The 20,458-nt window shown below is 38.1% G+C and overlaps 1 protein-coding gene across 1 annotated transcript in view; it reads right to left on the bottom strand.

Annotated features, from left to right (window-relative positions):
* ptc (protein patched) overlaps positions 1-20,458 on the bottom strand; it is a 396,675-nt gene that overhangs the window by 5,550 nt on the left and 370,667 nt on the right. Inside the window, exons 23-24 of the mRNA XM_090385655.1 lie at positions 8,654-8,849; positions 3,092-3,189 (exon numbers count right to left, since the gene is read on the bottom strand). Coding sequence (XP_090241781.1) covers positions 3,098-3,189; positions 8,654-8,849 — 288 coding nt within the window. The 3' untranslated portion in view covers positions 3,092-3,097. The remainder of the gene's footprint in view (positions 1-3,091; positions 3,190-8,653; positions 8,850-20,458) is intronic.

Below are 20,458 nucleotides of genomic sequence, written 5' to 3' on the forward strand. Positions count from 1 at the left end.
ATAGTGCTATTGTTACTTTACGTGAGGAAGGATGTTCTTCCCTTCACATGCTGGAGTTGTGAACATTAATCGCCAAAGAAAATTACCTCACTGTTAGGAAAGTTGGATTGGAGAAAGTCAAGTTAAAAAAAAAAAAAAGAGAGAAAGTCAAAGAGCTCCAAGTGATTAGTGGAGTTGGGAGAACAGTAGAGACAACAGATAAATTTTAAGCCAGAGAAGATCGAAAAGAGGAGATTCCAAATTACCAAGTCTCTGACAGGGAATATTGGAATGGACATATGCACAAGTACCACCTTCGAGGCAAAAGGAATCATACAGTGAATAATTTGGGTGACTGAGATGAGCAGTGGTTGAAAAAAGAGGAGATTCCAAATTACCAAGTCTCTGACAGGGAATATTGGAATGGACATATGCACAAGTACCACCTTCGAGGCAAAAGGAATCATACAGTGAATAATTTGGGTGACTGAGATGAGCAGTGGTTGAAAAAAGAGGAGATTCCAAATTACCAAGTCTCTGACAGGGAATATTGGAATGGACATATGCACAAGTACCACCTTCGAGGCAAAAGGAATCATACAGTGAATAATTTGGGTGACTGAGATGAGCAGTGGTTGAATCAACCGATAACTGAGATTCTGTCAGAAAAATTACATGGGGTAAGGCAGACTAAGTGGAAACGGACATCACTGAGACCGCGTATAACCGTGGAATGAACTAGAAAGTGTTTGGGAAGTTTAGATCTTTTTACAGATAAGTTTGCTCTATTAGTTTGACAATTCAGTGTATTCAATAGAAAGAAAAAGTGTGAAGTCATGAAATTTTTGGTTATGGCATACACATAATAAGAATATACCCAGATCCTTGACATAACGTGGCCTTGACAATAACCCCCCCCCCCGCATACACACTACTCGGACCCCTTCCAGTCACTATCTGGCAGAGTAGAGGTAGCAAGATTACACACTAGCTGATCCAGAAGCCTCCTCAAGAGCTGCCAATAAGTTCAGTCTGGTGTACTTACTAGCAGCTAGCCTGCAAACACTTTGAGTTGCACCCTCGAAATGTAAGAAGTTTGGATCTTACCATGGTGTTCATCATAACCTCAAAGGACATGAATCATACTGCATGATGGAAGAGATGGGGAAGGGTTGACTGGAACTTAGCTCTGGAGTCTAAACATGGGTTCCACCACTTCAAGTCTCCAATAAGCAAAGTGGTGATATTGCACCAGTTAATAAGAGTCATCTACCACCTAGTATTGCCACACCTCGACCCCTGCTTACGTTGGTTCACACCTGGGCGTTCACCAACAGTGTGCTTACGCATGGGGGTCATACCCAGGATTACTAATAATCCCAGCCATTGTGGAGGTGCAAGCAGAGGATTTGGTTGTCACAGACCGTACGGACTTCGCCGAAATTGGGTCCATTTGATTTGAGTGTCACCGGAATATCACTTCCATCAGCATTTTAGACTCTCAGGTAGTAAAGCACAGCTTGACTGGCCTATCTGAGAGAATGTCTGCGACAGCCTCAAGGACCATTTATTATTTTTATTTATTTTTATTTTTTCAATATATTTTCAACTAAAGTACTGGGCTTTTTGCTGTCTACTATTCAGCTGTTTTGAAGTGACATCAAGGTGGTCAGTGGCTAATGTTTCATGTAGCAAAAGCAATTTGTGCTTAGTTAAAGTTTACTGAAAGTGGTAAGGCAAAAAAAAAAAAAAAAATCATAATCAGTGATATTCTCATCACATTTTGCTCTGGAAAGAACGTGATCAGTATTTCATGTATAATCCTCAAAAACAAAAGCATAATAAATATACATTTTATTTTATTTTTAAATTGCTTTGAAGCCTATTAAAGTTGTGCTAATGCAATGGACAGAAAATATGCACATGGTGTCTGCTTTTCCTAAAAAAAGTGTTCCAAATAAAAAAAAAAAAAAAAAAAGACAGAAAGAAATAGGAAATTAGCATTAACATTGGTAGAGGCATACGATGCAAGAAATAAGCTTATACAGCATCAGCAATAAAAAAAAAAAAAGCTTACCATTTCACCCATCCATTTACTCCAAACATTTGTCTAGTTCTGCCTTGAATTTATTTAAGCCGTTCCACTTCTACGACAGATGAAAGTTTGTTCCAGAAATCAACTACCCACTGGCTAAAGGTAAATTTCTGCACATCTATTCTATAACTGTCTATCCTCTATTTGAATTTATATCCCCTCAGGCAATTAATCCGAGCAAGAGGAAGAGTCCCATCAGCACTGAGCTTGCTCAAACCATTCAAGGCCTTATACACCTCAATCAGATCACCTCGCAGGTGCCTAGTCTCCAAACACTGTAATCTGCAAAACTCAAGCCTTTCTTTCTTAACAGCAAACCTTTGTTCAATTCGCTAATCTTGCTGCCCTTCTCTGTACTCGTTCTAGCAACTCTACATTCTTCCTAAAATGAGGCCTCCAGACCTGTATACAGCACTCTGATGCGGCCTGACCATTGCCTTATACAAAGGGGATAATCACCTCCTTATCCCTGCTAGAAAAATTCCTATATATCATTGACAAGACACCATGGGCTACTCTAACAAACTGTATGCACTGCTCAGAAAACTTTATATCTGACTGCACAATTACCCCCAGATCCTTTTCATTTTCTATCACGCCCTGAGTGTAGTACCACACAGTTGATAGTTAAATTGGTCAAATTTCAGTTGCCACCTCTCAGCCCATCTGCTCAACTTTTCTAGATTCTGTTGCAGTTGTATACTGTCATTAGTGTCTGCCATTAACAACCCTGCCAACTGTCATATCGTCTGTAAACTTAGACATTAAGCCTGACAGATGGAAGTTTGTTCCAATGTTCCAGCAGGACAAATATTCCGTTTCTCCTGCTGGAACATTATATGCCTAGCAACTGCTAGACTAAAATCCTGCAATACACTAACACAAGCTAAAATTAAATTGTTGGTGCCCAGTCTGAAATATATTATCAGGTATATATATGCATATTTCAATTTAAGAAAGAAAGAAAAAAAAAAAAAACTTTGTATATATCTTTTATGAAACAAAAATGTATGTTACCTGTCATTAATGATCTATATCAGAATCTCCAGTATTTCTATCTGACCTACTCTCTCTTTTCCTTCTGTGTTTTGACATGTGTTCCCAATCTGCTGCACCTATTTACAAACAATTTATATTTGATATCAGTTAAATACCATATGCTGTATAATAAGTCATTCCAAAATAGAACTTAAGCATATTAATACTACAATATGAGGTGCTACCCAAAAGTTCCCCAAATGTATTTATAAAATAAATTAGACTCACCCTGGATCTTATTATTCGCCACAGTCACCTTTGAAGTAGTCCCCTTGAGAGCGTAAATACTGATCCCAGCACTTCTCCCATGATTTGAATGAGTCCTGAAAGTCATTCTTTGTCAGTGTTCAGAACTGTCTGCGATTCAGTTTAGATATCCTCTACGCTGTCAAATCTTTGACCCTTCAGCCTTGATTTTCATTCTTTGGAAGAGGAAGAGTCGCAGTGGGCCAATACTGGTGAATAGGGGGAGGACAATTGTCATGTTGTTGGATGCCAAAAACTGTGCCACAGTGAGATGTGTGGGCTGATGCTTTGTCATGATGAAGGACCAAGTTCTTTCTTTGTGTGCCACTTCATTGGACGTTTCCACCTGACGGCTTCCTTTAACCGCCTCAGGATGTCTCAGTAGAACTTTGCATTGACGGTCTGGCCAGGAGGAACAAATTCCTTATGGATAATCCTGTCAATGTCCAAAAAATAGATCAGCACGGACTTCACATTGCTGCTCACTTGTTGGACTTTCTTGGGTTGGGCAAAGATGGGCTCTTTAACTGGGATGACTGTTGTTTGGTTCCTGGACGTACCCATATACCCAACTCTCATCATCACTGATGACTATAGAAAGGAATTTTTGATCACTCTTGGCCCATTCTTGAAGATCTCTGCAAACTCCCATGCGATGCTACTTTTGGTCTTCACTCAGTAACCGTGGCACAAACTTGGCCACAATCCTTTTCATGTTGAACTCATCTGACAAAATCTGCCAACAGTGCTTTACAATAGTCCTACAAAAACATGTCGTGGATGGTCTGCCTGTGGTCTTAACGGATCGCCGCCCGCAACTTTTGCAACATTTTCTGTGTGGTGCTCTATGATGGACACCCAGAGCAATGATCTTCAATAGAAACAATTGCAAACTACATGAAACACACCGCCAAAGAACTGCCCATAAATATTCAATGATTCTATCCAACCCGAGAGCATGTGGCACACTGATTCACAAAGGATGCATGTAGTGTTACCTAGAGCCAAAAGTTCGTACCGGATGTAGTTCCCATGCAACATTCAAATTTCGGGAACATTTGGGTAGCAACTCTTATATTATCTTTAGCATCCTCAGGCAGACATTATGATTTGGAACACACAGTCATGCCTCCCATAATCAGTAAAATGATGCCCAAAGATTAATCAAAATGTCCTCCATATAGAGAAAAGATAGAAAGCAATGGGAAATATTCTATATTCTCCCATTCCTTGAATGTAATCTTTGAGTAATGCAGGGAAAGCCCAGGGTATACTTTTATTAAAAGTATACCCTGGTAAAGTATAAAAACATTATGCAAAAATTTTTTTTTATAGTAAATTTTTTTATAAAAAGATATACCAAACTTCAAATTGGTGTTCTTTATAGTAAATGAAAAGCCTTTCTGGTTCATTTTTACTTAACTATTGAGCATACCACAATGTTGGATAAGTTTACATTACTGTTTTTTGATTCTCTGCAATACTCATATTGCAGAGAATCTAAAAACAGTAATGGAATTGACATGATTTTTTAAATAGATTCAAAGAAAATAATCTCTGTTGGTTAAATCTGGTAACCCTGATAGTCACTCGACAGGGTTATGACATGCAATTCACTTGTTTGATAAGGTAATTTTTCCATTAGCAATTGCTTTACTCAGTTCTAATGTGCATTTTTGCATGCCGGTTAGTGCTTCTAAGAGCACTATCCCACATGAAAGTCTTTGTTTTCAATTTTAGGACAAGCCGAATCTTGTAACATTGATAAATCACTATCTAAAGTAACATTTCCATTGGAAGGGAAAAAAAAAAAAACCATTAGTGACCAATCTCCTCAGAGCAAATTCTGGCCCAAGCAAAAACACTGAGAGAATATCAATTTCTTTTTAATTTAGGTTCGTACCTAAATTAATTTAGGATATTAAGTTTCACAATGAACTAACAAGCACAACTCTGTTTACATGTCTACTGACGTGAATTTAATCTGAAATTTGGCCAAAACTATAAAATTTCATTGTGAAAATTTTTTTTGAATCTCGATCGAATAAAACCTCTATTGATATGCCAACATGGGAAAGTCATTATAATAACCTCCATCCTTAACAAAAGACGACCTCAAATCAGATCATAATTACCCCTCCATCAGTGGATAAAGGGAAGACAGCAATTGCAAAACATCAAGTACTAGACTGCACAAAGTTAATGAAGAACAAAAAATCTCCAGGCTCTGGGAACATAGCAACTGAACTTATTAAATATGAACCACCAAGTTTAATTGATCTGAATGCACAGCTGTTCAACAGATCTGTACACATCTGTACAGATGTGTACAGCTAAGAAAAACAACAAAGGAATGGAAAATTAGCTATATTTCATTCATTTATAAAAAAGGAAATAGGCAGGGTCGTGGGAATATAGAGGCCTAAGTGTGAATTGCACTATGTCCAGATCGTACTCTAACGTGTTTCAGTTAACACTGAGGAGGTAAAAGATAAGACTAGCAAAGAATAAAGTGGATTTAGATCTGGTTGCTCATGTGGACAACTTTTTTCTGCAGTAACTAGTGGAGAAAAGAAGATACCTACTTTGTAACTAGTGGAGAAAAGAAGATACCTACTTTGTAACTAGTGGAGAAAAGAAGATACCTACTTTGCCTTCTTCGATCTAGAAAAAACTTACAACTGTGTTCCAAGAAAGGAATTATGGAAATCCCTACAATAGATGTCAATTGATCCAGAACTTGAACTGATTAGGGAATTATACAATAACAACGTGGCATTTATTAAAGTTGGCAAGTCTCCTATCTAACCCAACCTATCCAACAAAAAGGCTGAGGCAAGGATGTAGCTTATCACCTTTATTGTTTAAGGTTATCTTGGAATATTCCTTGCAAGAATGGAAAAGAAGCTGTTGTGTAATGGGAGTACCAGTTAATGACATATCTATGGAATCTCACTTTTATCGATGATGAGGTCATCATAGCACAAGAAGCTTATGATTTGGAATACATATTAAGAACACTTCATCTGACAACCTTCATCTTACCAATGGTGCTTCAATATCAATTTCACAAAAACAGAATTTGAGCACAGTGGAGCATCTAGACAAACTGAAAATTACACAATCTATATATTGGGCAACAAGATTGGTGAGGGGAACAAAGGGGTGCTTTTACCAAGAAAGGCTTAAGTTCTGCAAATTGCAGTACCTGGAGTTGGGGGTGAGTATTGGTTAAAGAGCATTCCTATAGTAAGGTATGAGAATTTCTCTTATATTTAACTATATTTAGTATATCATGAAAAATGTTTCAGCTGGCATATAACTAGCAGAAACAGTTTTTTGTTATTAATGATGGTATTTTTTTTTTTTTTTTTTTTTGTTAGTTATTGGCACATCGGCTTCTGTGGCTATAATACACCTCCCCAGGTTTTTGCAGTACTCTGATCCATGCCCGAGGCGGGATTCGAACCCGCGACCTTTGGGTTGCCAGGCAGGCACTTTACACATCCGGCTAGCCCGGTCGGCCGATGATGGTATATATTGAGAGGCGCTTGCCCCATGAAGATGTGCCTTTCAATGAGCCTTATTCAATAACTGATACATTTTGTATTTTATAATTTGTATCATGTAAATATGGAATTATTATGATTATTATTAATTTGCTTTATATAGACCCTATTACAAAGGACCCTATCAGCCGATAGGGTCCTTTCTAAGTTCCAGATATTCACTGCCAATTTAGTTTTTGAACTTTAATTTGTCTTGATAGGTACCATTTTATGCTATATCTATTGAATTAAATAATGATTTGTATATTCTCAGGCAAATGTAATGTTAAATAATTTCTGATGGCATTAATTTGTTCTGACTAGTAATTTTATCTACTTTGAATAAATAAATATAGTTTTTAAAACTAATATATATATATATATATATATATATATATGATTGTACTTTATAATTTAAGTAGCTTGCTTTTATTGTTTTCAGTGGATTAGGTGAATTGAAAGTTAGTATAAAATTTCTAACTTTGTATGAGTAGACCATCTCATTTGGTCACGATTCTTTTGTCACAAATGATATTTTGATAGCTTTGAGTAATTTCATTATCAGTTACATGCAGCAGGTCCCTCTTCATCAAATTACCAACAAAAGATTATTTCAGTACTTACCTTTAGGATCAGTGTTTTAGAGTTTAAAATTCATAAAAAGGAAAAGGAGGATTAACTACATTAAATTAAATAAGAACACTCCCTGAGGAAGAAGTGCAATACTTCTGTAGCAAGGGCTTCATACGGTATGAAACTCTTGCTATAGAATGGTTCCGACAAAATACGTCACATGGAATCCTAAATGCTAAATTACCAGCAAACCTTTCACCAATATGGTGCCTGATACATCTCAAATTTCCACATGTTTAGTGGAATGCTGCTGTTGTTTGGTTTTTAGGAGCATTAGCAACTAAGGCCAAATTGCTCCGGGGATATGCAGTGGTCATTCCCTGACCTTTCCGCATCCTCCATATTTGGTGGTCACGGGCTCGAATCACGGTCTAATCAAGAAGCTTGTGCTACGCACTGCCACTCCTGCCCACCTGGCTACGGAGGTACCTAGTGGAATGCATCCTGGGAATTAAAGTCACTATAAACAAATGACTACCTTCTGCTTGTATCACATGACCAACTGACGATGATAGCATCGAAAGTCTTACGTTTAGGCTCTTGGTTTTTGACACTGTCCTAGTCCTTTTTATGCAGTTTCTTTTATAGACGATAACTGGAGAAAAAGTAGTGCAGTTCTTCCTCAGGGCGTTATTTAATTTAATGTAGTTAATCCTTTAACTCCGCTTTTGGTTTTTATGAACTTTAAACCCTAAAACATGGATCCTAGAGGTAAGTAATGACTGAAATAACAAGCTTTTGCTAGTAATTTGATGAATTAACCGACAGTACTTCAAACCCTAGCTGAAAAATTACATAATGCCCCCCACAACTCATCATTTATTTCATATACAACTTTTGCTATATTAAACACTTGAAATATTGCAGTGTGGTAACAAAAATCGTTGTGTAATATCATAAAAAGTGTAATAGATGATTCACAATGAATAACGGTAGAGAAATATGTAAAGAATTTTATTATATCAAATAGGTTAAAAACGTCAACTGATTCAGTGGTGAGCAGATTCACTGTAACCTTTGTACAATTATTGCATAAACACTTCACATCATTCAATTTGTGATTTCTTACATTCTAATTCAAAATCATGGTTATCAAAAACAAAAAGATTCTTACCTGGTAGGGGAGTGTGAACTTCTACTTTTACTTTAGCAGTTGCTGTGACCCTTGTGTTGACTATTGTTTGTGTAGTAGGAGACTGACAAGTGCTATTTCCTGGAACTGTTGTTGTTGTATTAGTTACCACAGATGTTGTGCATTCGCTGGTCGATATATTATCTGCATTCATTCCTGGCAGTGGGTTTTCGGTCTCCTTGAAAATGAAATGAAATATGATTTTTATAGGGAACAATCATTATTCCTTACAAAGAAACTATTCCATAAAATTCAAATTAAGTGTGCATTGTCAGTACTTAAACTATAAAAACTGAATGCTAATAAAACAAGTTTCCAACCTAAAAAGAAGAAAAGAAAATGGCAATTGTAGACAACCAAGCTTGTTTCATTCATATGATTTCCAAAGGCATAGTAACAATATCCTGGTGAAATTGGTTTCAAGTCACAGATTTCAATTATAATTATTCAGCGGTTTTTGGAGGGCTTTACAGCAAAACTTAGGTGGGAAAATTGTGGAAATTCTAACCCCCACCCCAAAGCAATTCTTTGTAGTACTTAATTTAAAACAAGCTGTTTAAATTTTTTCATGTCATTAACCTTTGACATGAACAGACTTCAGTGGCTGTCCCCAATTATGCAGCAGTATCACATTCTATTAAAATAGTGCCATTAAAATGATTTAGCATAACAGAAATTACAGATGCAAGTCTGGTAAAGATATTATGTTAAGGCATGATATTTGAATATAGAGATATTCCTTCTATCTCTTCCATCATGCAGTATGATTGATGATTTTTGAGGTTATGATGAATGTCGTGGCGAGATCCAATATTCCTTACATTTCGAGGGTACAGCTCTAAAATGGTGTTCGCAGGCCGGCCGCTAGATAGTACACCGGACCAAACCTATTGGTAACTCTCTAGGAGGCTTCCGGATCAGCTAGTGTATAATCTTGCTACCTCTACTCTGCCAGATAGTGACTGGAGGGAGTCCGAGTAGTGTGTATGCGGGGAGCATTGTCAAGGCCACGTTATGTCAAGGATCTGGGTATATTCTTACCACATGTACGCCATATCCAAAAATTTCATTACTTCATACAGCATGTCCCACCCACTTTTCTTACTATTGAATACACCATGAATTGTCAAAATAATAGAGCAAGCTTATCTGCAAAAAGATCTAAACCTCCCAAGGACTTCCTAATTCATTTCACAAATATACGTGGTCTCAATTCCAATCTCAATGATGTCCATTTCCACTTGCAGTCTTCCAAACCCCATGTACTTTTTCTGACTGAATTTCAGTTATCAGTTGATTCAACTACTGCTCATCTCAGATGTCCAAATTATTTGCTGTATGATTCCTTTCGCCTCAAAGGTGGTACTTGTGCATATGTCCTTTCTGATATTCCCTGTCAGAGACTTGGCAATTTGGAATCTCCTCTCTTTGATCTTCTCTGGCTTAAAATCTCTCTACATCATTGTGTCAAATTCATCTGTTGTCTCTACCGTTCTCCCAACTCCACTAATCACTTGGAGCTCTTTGACTTCCTCTCTTTGCAACTTGACTTTCTCCAGTCCAACTTTCCTAACAGTGAGGTAATTTTCCTTGGTGATTTTAACGTTCACAACTCCAGCTGGCTTCCGTTTTCTAGTTACACCGACCCAGCAGGTCGAGATGCTGAGGCTATTGTAATTACTAATGACCTAGCACAGATTGTTCATTTACCTACAAGAATACCGGACAATCCTAATCATACAGCCAATACGCTTGATCTTTTTCTCACAAACAACCCTTCTAAGTACACGGTCGAAGTGAGAGGTCCTTTAGGCACTTCAGATCACAACTTGGTGATTGTCTCTTCTCCAATGCAACCTTTATCTCATGGCTATTCCCAACCTCTTATTGTTTGGCATTACAAGAATGCAAAATGGGATGACCTGCGAGACTTCTTTTCTTCTTTTCCTTGGTCTGATTACTGTTTCAAAACTTCTGATGTCAACGTTTGCTCAGATCGTGTCAGTGAAATTATTCTTGCAGGAATGGAATCCTTTATCCCACACTCCACTTTAAAATCTCGTCCTTTATCTAAACCTTGGTTCTCCAACAAATGTGCTAAGGCTGTCCAAGAGAAGAATGTTGCATATCGTAACTGGCTTGTTTCTAATTCTTCAGTTTCATTTTCTGCCTACACCAAAGCTCGCAACAAATGTAAAGCAGTTATTAATCAGTCCAAACTAGAGTTTGAACAGGCTAAGAGTAGAAAACTTGCTTCTTGCCCTAATGGTAGCCGAGCATTCTGGTCTCTTGTCAAAGCTATTGGCCGCAACTTTTGCCCATCTCTGCTCCCACCTCTGTCCAAACCAGATGGTTCTGTTGTCACTTCAGCCAAGGATAAAGCTGACCTGCTAGCATCCCATTTTTCTTCCAGCTCATGTATTAATGATCTTGGTAAAACACCTCCCACCATTCCCAACACGCTCCATTCAAATCGTTCTGTGGTCTTCCGTCAAAAGGATATCAGAAGGATTTTGATGAATCTTGATGCTAAGAAAGCTCCAGGTCCTGATGGTATTTCTCCACTTGTTCTCAAAACCTGTGCTCCTGAACTTGCTCCTATTCTTTGCCGCCTTTTTTCACTTTCTTATTCCAAAGGTGTTTTTCCTTCTGCTTGGAAATTTGCTCATATCCAGCCAGTTCCTAAAAAGGGTGACAAATCCCTCCCATCCAATTATCGTCCCACTGCAATTACTTCTACTCTTTCTAAAGTAATGGAGAAATCAATTAACCGGCAACTCTTAAACTACCTAGAAACCTTCCGTCTGATCAACGATCGCCAGTATGGATTCCGTCAGTGTCGATCCACTGGTGATATTCTCGCTTATGTTTACCCATTTATGGACTAATTCAATGGAAATGTTGTTGTTGTTGTTTGTTAGATTTATTGGTGCATCAGCAACTTAGGCTATAATGCACTAATTACTGTCTGATATTTCCTTCGTTTTTCTTACAGGAGATAGCAGTTCAGATAAGGTGATATTTATGAATAAATTTTAGAAAAAGAAAAATGTCATCTATGTTCTCTCGATCTCCTAGGACACACTGCAGTGTTAAATGATTGTAATCATGGAAATTAGAGGAAAAAGCTGTTTTCCGTTCTTTTTGATATTGCGGGCATTCGATGATGATATGCTTTACTGTTAGTGGGCATAAACAATTACTGCATTGTGGAGGGTCACTGTTTGTTAGTAGATAGCTATGAGTGAGGAAAGTATGACCAATGCGTAATCTGGCTAAAATAGTTTCTTCCTTTCTGTTTCGTCTCATGCTGGATTGCCACTGTTTAGGTTCTCTCTTGATTTCAAAAAGTTTATTATTTTTCTGATCTTTCCACATGCGTGTCCATACTTCTTTATATATCTGTTTGATAAAGGACTTATGATCACTATAAGGAGTCCTGAAATTAGATGGCATCACATTTGTAGCAATTTTAGCAGCTAAATCTGCCTGCTCGTTTCCTTGGATTCCAACGTGTCCAGGGATCCAGCAAAATATTACGAGCTGTCCACGTCCATGAAGTGCTGATAACTGAACTAAAATTTTCTGTATCAGAGGATGACTAGGGAAGGATTTACCCTGTAGAGCATTAACAGCACTCAACGAGTCTGTATATATGATGGATTTAGCGTGTGAGGCTTCTTTTATATTCTCTAGGGCTAGTAGAATACCATATAGCTCTGAGGTATAAATACTGCATTCTGGTGGAAGCTGTCTGGAGATGATGCAGTTTGGTAGTACTACAGCTGTACCAACTTTATTACCATTTTTGGATCCATCTGTGTATAGCTGAATGAAGCTGCTAAACTCGGTGGAGTGAGCCATATGTATTTGTCTAATGTTGATATCGGGAATGTTATTCTTTCCCCATTGCTGAAAAAGTCTATCAATATGTACTGGAGCTATGGAAAGCCATGGCTGGGTTTCAGTGCTAGTATCCTGGAGCGTGTTAGAGAACTTCAGGCCCCAGCTTGTTATCAAAGCTTGAAGCCGAATGCCAGATGGTTTGTTGTAACGCCATTTAGTTTGATAGATTTCTCTCCATTTTGGCATGAAGAGGCATTGCCACATGGGATGATGTGGGAGACTGCTGATTTTAGCTGCATAATTTAGTAGTAGAGTTTCTCGCCTAAGGTGTAACGGTGGTTCATAGGCTTCGGTATAGAGGCTTAAGATTGGTGATGTGCGAAAAGCCCCCAGTGCAACTCTTAATGCACTGTGATGTACAGGATCGAGCCATTTCAATACACTTGGCCTGGCTGAATCATATGCAGGAGACCCATAGTCTAACCGGGATCTGATCAGTGAGCGATATAGATGTAACAACACGTAACGATCTGCACCCCATGACATAGAAGAAATTACTCTGAGAATATTTAGTTTTCTAAGACAACTTGTACGAATATGTTTTATATGTTCCAGAAAGTTTAATTTTTTATCAAATATTACACCAAGAAATCTAATACTAGGTTGGAAAGTAATACAATGAGAATCCAAATGAAGGTCTGGATCCGGATGTAAAGAACGTTTGCGACAGAAGTGCACAGCAGTCGTTTTTGGTTTTGAAAGCCGATATCCGTTGTTCTTAGCCCAAGAGACTATTTTGTTAATGGTGCCTTGTAGTTGTCTTTCAATAAGTCTCATATTTTTAGAATGACATGACATGGCAAGATCGTCAGCGTACAAGTATGTGTCAACTGTGTTAGGTATGCACTTGGTAATAGAATCAATCCTAATGGCAAAGAGTGTGGCGCTCAACACTGATCCTTGGGGAACTCCCTCTTCTTGTACATATGTTCGAGATAATGAAGAGTGGAATCGGACTTGAAAGAATCTATTGCCTAGAAAGTTCTTAATAAATTTTGGGAGATGACCCCGAAGTCCACATTTATGCAAGTCCTGAAGAATTCCGTATCGCCAAGTTGTATCAAAGGCTTTTTCAATATCAACACATACCATGACTAGATGTTCATTTCTCAGGAACGCGTTCCGGATATTTGTTTCGGCCTTGATAATGAGATCAAGCGTACATCTTTTTCTCCGGAAACCATACTGACTTGGGCTTAGAATGTTTTGAGTCTCAAAAAACCATGTCAGTCTGGCGTTAATTATTTTTTCCAATGTTTTTCCCAGACAACTGGTTAGAGAAATAGGACGGTAATTTTTGGGATCTGTGTGGTCTTTCCCTGGTTTCGGGAAGGCTAGCACATAAGAATGGCACCAGCTAGCGGGGTAATACTCTTCTAAGTAAATTCTGTTATAAAGTTGTAAGAGTACAGTTAATGATTCCTCATTTAAATGACAGATCATGGTGTAATAAATCCCGTCGGGACCTGGAGCACTGTTTTTCACTCGTGCAAGTGTATTACGCAATTCATTCATGGTCAGAGGCAGATTATAAGAATGAAGGATGGCAGTATTAAAATTTAGTTTGTATTTTTCTGTCTGGGATTTTAGCGATTGAAATGCAGGTTCATATGTGTCAACAGCTGAAAGCGTTTCAAACGTAGTACCTAAGGCATTGGCAATTTCTGTAGGTTCAGAGATTTCTTTCCCTTTCACAAGTAGAATAGGAGAAGTTGTCTGCGAGTATTTACCATTAATTCTTTTGATTTTTTTCCATATTGTAGAAGTATCCGTGGATCTGTTTATGGTGGAGGCATAATGCACCCATGCTTCTTTTTTACTCTCCCGTCTTATATGACGAGCTTTAGCTCTGACTCTCTTAAACTGTAGGAGGTTAGCTGTGGTTGGATGTTTTCGGAAAATATTCCAATATTTGTTCCTTTCTTTTTTAGCGCTGTTGCATGCTTCGTTCCACCACATTTTTGGATGAAGCCGGATTTTGGATGATGATTTTGGTATAGCAGTCTCGGATGCTTTCATTATTGTATCTGTAATGTAGCTTACTGCAGAGTCAATTGTGTGGGTTGCTATGAAGATAGCATCTAAGTGAGCTATTTCTTGGTATTTAATCCAGTTCGCCTTAGTAAATTTCCAGGTTGTCCTAATGTTACTCTGAGGAGTAGAACTTATACAGAAAGTACAGATGATAGGAAAGTGATCGCTACCGCGAGGGTTATTAGTAACAGTCCAGTCTATGAGAGGAAATATCACTGGAGAGCATATAGAAAGATCAATAGCAGAGGTTGAGCCAGATGGTAAATGCACATATGTGTGAGCACCAGTGTTTAAAATTGTCAGGTTATGTTTGTCTAAAATTTTTTCAATTATCTGTCCTCTGGAGTCAAGATGTTGAGAACCCCATAGCGGGTGATGGCCATTCCAGTCACCCATAATACAAAAGGGAGCAGGTATTTGCATTACTAAATTATCTAAATCAGCAAAGGTGTATGTATGATTTGGTGATAGATACAATGAAACTAATGTTATTGTGATTCCGAAGGTGACACGGACAGCAATTGCCTCTAAAGAAGTTTGCAGGGATATAGGTCTAGAGGGTACCGAGGAATTCACTATGAGTGCTACTCCTCCATGAGCTAAAATAGATGAGTTTCTATCTTTTCTATACATATTGTAATGCTTAATTTTCATAGATATTGCATTTGTGAGATTTGTCTCTTGAATGCATAGTGCAACAGGCTTGTATTCAGATAGGAGATCGTAAAAGTCGTCAAGGTTAGCACGGAGCCCACGACAATTCCATTGTATAACTGTATCCATTGTTTGGTTTTAGCTAGTGTCTGCTGACTTGCGTGAGGTAGTTTGCTTACGCCTGTCTATTTTTCCTTTATCCTTCTTTGAGAAGACTGGTCTGCTTGTGTCAATGTCACCTTCTGGATGAATTTCAAGAAATGTGTCATCTTCATCAGCTTTTTCATCAGTGTCCATGGTATCAGATCTGAATGTGTGTGCATCAGTTCTTTCAGCGCTCTTAGTTTGTACTTTTGGTTGCTGATTGATATTCTTATCTGGAGGTATTGTTACCGGCGTATTTACTTCTTGGGTTGCATATTTTGAGGGAGATGGTTCTTTTAATGAAGTAAGTAATGATTTTGCCCAACCAGATATAGAGATATTCGGAGGGACAGAGCAGTCAGTCTGAGTTGATATTGTGCATAGCTGTTTAGTAACTGAGGCGTATGTAGATGATTTAGTAGGGATTGCAAAGTGTTTCTTTGCCTCTTGATATGACACTTTGTTCTCTATTTTATACTTCTGAATGTTCTTCTCTCTTTTCCATTGGATACAGTCCTTAGAGAAGGCAGAATGATTTCCATGGCAGTTAGGACAGTTTTGGGTTTTACTATTGCAGTCTGTATGTGTGTGTTCTTTTGAACCACAAGAAGCACAAGTGACTATACCTCTGCACACAGTTTGCGAATGACCAAATTTCTGGCACTTAAAGCACCGGACTGGGTTGGGAATGTACGGTCGAACATGGCATCTGAGATATCCAGCTTTTATAGTTGTGGGGAGATTTGGTGACTTAAATGTCAATATGACTGTTCGTGTAGGGACAGGCTCTCCATCTTTTTTGATGACAATTCTTTTTGCCTGGACTACATTTTGATTGCTTAATTCAGAGACAAGTTCATCCTCTGATACATTTAGAAGATCCCATTCAGATATTACCCCTTTAGAGGAGTTCAAGGTAGCATGTGGGGTAACCTTTGTGGGAATTCCACCAAAGGCAGATATTTTCAAGAGTCTTTCAGCATGTCTGTGTTCACTCATCTCCACTAATAGGTCTCCAGATCTTAGTCGCCGAACCATTTTTGGAGGCCCAGCCACATTTTCGAGACATTTCTGAATCAAAAATGGGGAGAGTTTACTCAATGGTTGGTCTGTGGAGGAATGTAATATTAAGAAGAGAGGAGCAGAAAAATCTGTCCCTTCTTTTTTTTGTCTCTTAGCATGGGATTTATTCAAATTATCATGGTCGTCATGTCTATTTGGATCTGGATCAAGAGATCCATAGTAGGACTGTTTTGTGTTGTCCATAGTTGCTCCTTTTAGTCCCGGGAGAGTGGATTTCTCCTCCCAGGCTTCCAGCCCCGCCACGTGGAGGCAGGAGCGGTGCCACCAGTGACCAAGCGATAAGGTTGTTAGTGTTAGTGCGTTAGTAGATTAGTTTTATATACAAGAAGAAAGGTGGCTTTCCTTTCTGTTGAGTAAGCTGACTTCTTACTTTAGAAGAGCAAAATTATATAACTTTGGAAATTAGAAACTAACGTTCAACTACAATCAATCGCTCTTTTAAGAAAATCGCTTTCAAATCACTATAGAATCGCTTTAGTCACTCGCTTGGCACTCGGGGCCAATTCAATGGAAAGGTTCGGTGAAACACAAGTAGTTGCTCTTGACATCTCAAAGGCTTTTGATCGTGTTTGGCATAAAAGTCTTCTGAACAAGCTTCCATCTTATGGTTTGCCAACTGTTTTTAGTAATTGGTTATCCAGTTTTCTCTCTGATCGCTCACTGAGGGTGATGGTAGATGGCTCTCTGTCTTCTAACTTCTCCACTAATGCCGGTGTCCCCCAAGGTTCAGTTCTTTCCCCCACTCTTTTCCTTTTGTATATCAATGACCTTCTTCCATTGACTGGAAATCCTATCCATAGTTTTGCCGATGATAGCACATTGCATTCAACTTTCCATTTTGAGAAACCTTGTGCTCCTCAATCAGCTTCAAGTTCTCGAAAATATGCTGCCAATTCCTTAAATGCCGATCTTCAGGTAGTTCTCCAGTGGGGCAAAGACAACTTAGTTGATTTCAACCCTTCTAAAACTCAGTCTTGTCTTATATCTCGCAAAAAGGATTCTTCTGCTCCTATGCTTATCTTTAGTGACACTCCGATTCCTAGGCAAAATGATATATCTCTTTTGGGGATTACCTTGACTTCTAATCTCTCTTGGCACAAGCACATTACAAATATTGCTTCCTCTGCATCTAAAAAACTTGGTTTTCTCTTTCGCTCTCAGCGTTACTTTTCTTCCAAACAGCTGCTCACTCTGTATAAATCGCAAATCCGCCCTGCCATGGAATATTGTTCCCACATCTGGGGTGGTGCCCCCAAAACCTCTCTCAGGCTTCTTGATTCCATTCAGAAGAGGGCAGTTAGGTTAATTAATGATTCATCTCTAACAGAGTCTCTCCACTCGCTTTCTCATAGACGTACTGTTTCTGCTGCATGCCTCTTCTACAGATACTTCCATGGGCACTGTTCTTCTGAATTGGCTTCTTTGATTCCCGCTCTCTCTTTCAAAATAGTCCGAACACATGCCGCCACCAGCCAACATCCATTTACTGTCCAGCTTCAAACCCACAGAACCAACTTTTCATCTTCCTCATTTATTCATTCAACTGCCGTTTTCTGGAACAACCTTCCTTCATACGTACTTCCTGAAAATTACAATCTACAGAAGTTCAAGTCCAATGTCAACAAATATCTTCTTTCATCTTTTCAACCTCCAACCCAAGCACGGTACTAAGTACTATAGGTTCCAATACCTCTCGTGTTTGGGGTTCTCATAAAAAAAAAAAATAAAAAAAAAAAATATTCCTCATTTAGAATGATTTCACTGATGTGTGGTTTTCCTGAAATGGAACTTATCACGAAAGTATTAATGTTTCATGCAGCTCCATTCCTCTCCCCCCCCCAATCACATGTGTCCCATGTTGAACTATAAAGGTTGTAGTTACTTATTCTCAACTTTACATTTAATTTACATATCACTACGATTACCGTTGCACCAATGGAATTCAACCAAATCTTAAGTAATAAACACAAGCTTCAGTTGAACTCTACTGCATAATAATCCTGTTGCTTATTACATTTCTGCTTTGTGAATTTTTTAAAAATTAGTTGCGATTCATATTTTAAAGGAATTTCTCATTAGGTCTTTAAAAATACAATTTTCAACTCCTTGTACTGCTTAGAGAAAATAAGTTAATTTAAAAGTGAAACTTGCAGTGCTTAAGCACCCTGAGAGGGTGTTTGTGTGATTGATTTGCCACTTTAATGGGGCTTTCTGAAGCCATTGTAAATGTGTAAAGACAAAATAAAGTGTGGTCAGGATGTAATTCCATCATCAACTGCAAAATTGCAGCATTTGCATAATGCAATGATGGTGAAAAGGGAGACCTTGTTAATAATTTGGACTGAAGATCAATCACAATGAGTCTTCCCATTAAGTACAACTTAATTCAAGAGAAAGCCATATTTGTATTAAACTATATTTTATATTAAAATAGAACCATAGGATTGTTTATCAGTACATTATGCTTTTAAATATTGGCTTAACTAACATGGATTTCTGTTTAGATTGTCAGTTCAACTAATTTATTATGACTTTTACAAGAAAGATACTGTAGCAGTCTCTACACACCTTGAGAAATGTTGAGTCAAAGTTTTGTTTGTAACAGCACTGCAGTTCTGACTTGGTTCTCAAAAGAATTTATAAAACTGTACCAGAAACAGAAGATCTGAATTAAGTTTTTTTCTTTACTTGGTTGAATATTTTCTGACACTGAACAATGCTATGAGGAATTATTAAAATGCCAAGAAATAATGGCTTGGGATCACTTGCTATGTTTCATGCTTCCATGTGCACTTTGCCAGTTCCTCAACCAAGTACACAATCTGTACATTTTTTTTTTCCTTTCTCATATTAGCATCTGGTAGGTTCTTGCATTAAAATTGACACAAATGATCTGCAAACAATTTCTTCACCTTCAGTGAAGATATTGTTTGCAGGGGTAGTTTCCAGAAGTACTGAGGCAGAGGGGTAGTTACCAGAAGTACTGGAAACTACCCCTCTGCCTCAAATGGAACTGTCTCAATTTGGTTCAAAACCGTGCTCTATGAATTGGTAAATTCGTTCTCCAAAGACGATTATATTTAATAAAAGTTAAATAATATTTAACTTAACACTTCTAATAACCCAGTTGGGCAACTTGCTATACAGCAATACTTTGCACAGTGTGGCTTCAATCTGGTTTTTTTTTTTTTTTTTGTTTTTAGGAGCATTAGCAACTAAGGCTATATTGCTCGCGGGATATGCAGTGGTCATTCCCTAGACCTTTCCGCATCCTCCATATTTGGTGGGCACGGGCTTGAACCCCGGTCTAATCAAGAAGCGTGTGCTACACACTGCTGCTCATGCCCACTGTGGCTTCAATCAGTGTGGGATTCACTATAGTGCGGTTTATAATCTGCAACTGCGATTGATTATCAATTAATTTTGTTCTTAGTCTACCTCATTACTATTTGTAATTATTATTTTTCTAACATTATGCATAATTATTTCTAATATAAAAAAATCCTTTGATACCCACGTATCATTATTTTTCCCATTGAAACTATTCCCTGTTTAGTGCTGATTCAGTCATTGGGGTAGTTTTTTTTCCCAATGTATTAACCGCACTGTGTGAGGTATTCCTGTACATGAATCATGTCTGGAGAAAGCAGATTTTTGACTGTTGTAAGGAAACATGCTTTGGTCTTTGGAATGTTCTCTGGATCGCTGTGGCAAGTTGTTTGTAAATGGCCATCTTTTCAACATTTATAACACCTAATAGGATCTTGCACATATTGAGAGATTTGGCATAATAAATATCCTGCTACACTACCAGTGGTAGAATTGGGTGACAAAAGTAAGTATGAAGCTCTGTAAAGGTAAGGTTGTCATCACTCTTTACTAGTCATAATGTGTTTTGCCTGTACAACCAAGCTCTATGCTCTTGTACTATTTCTTCCTCTGAGAGTTAAATGTTAAGTGTTTAGA

Source organism: Mastigoproctus giganteus, chromosome 12, assembly GCF_048544385.1.
Source record: "Mastigoproctus giganteus isolate SK-2022 chromosome 12, ASM4854438v1, whole genome shotgun sequence".
Lineage (NCBI taxonomy): Eukaryota > Metazoa > Arthropoda > Arachnida > Uropygi > Thelyphonidae > Mastigoproctus > Mastigoproctus giganteus.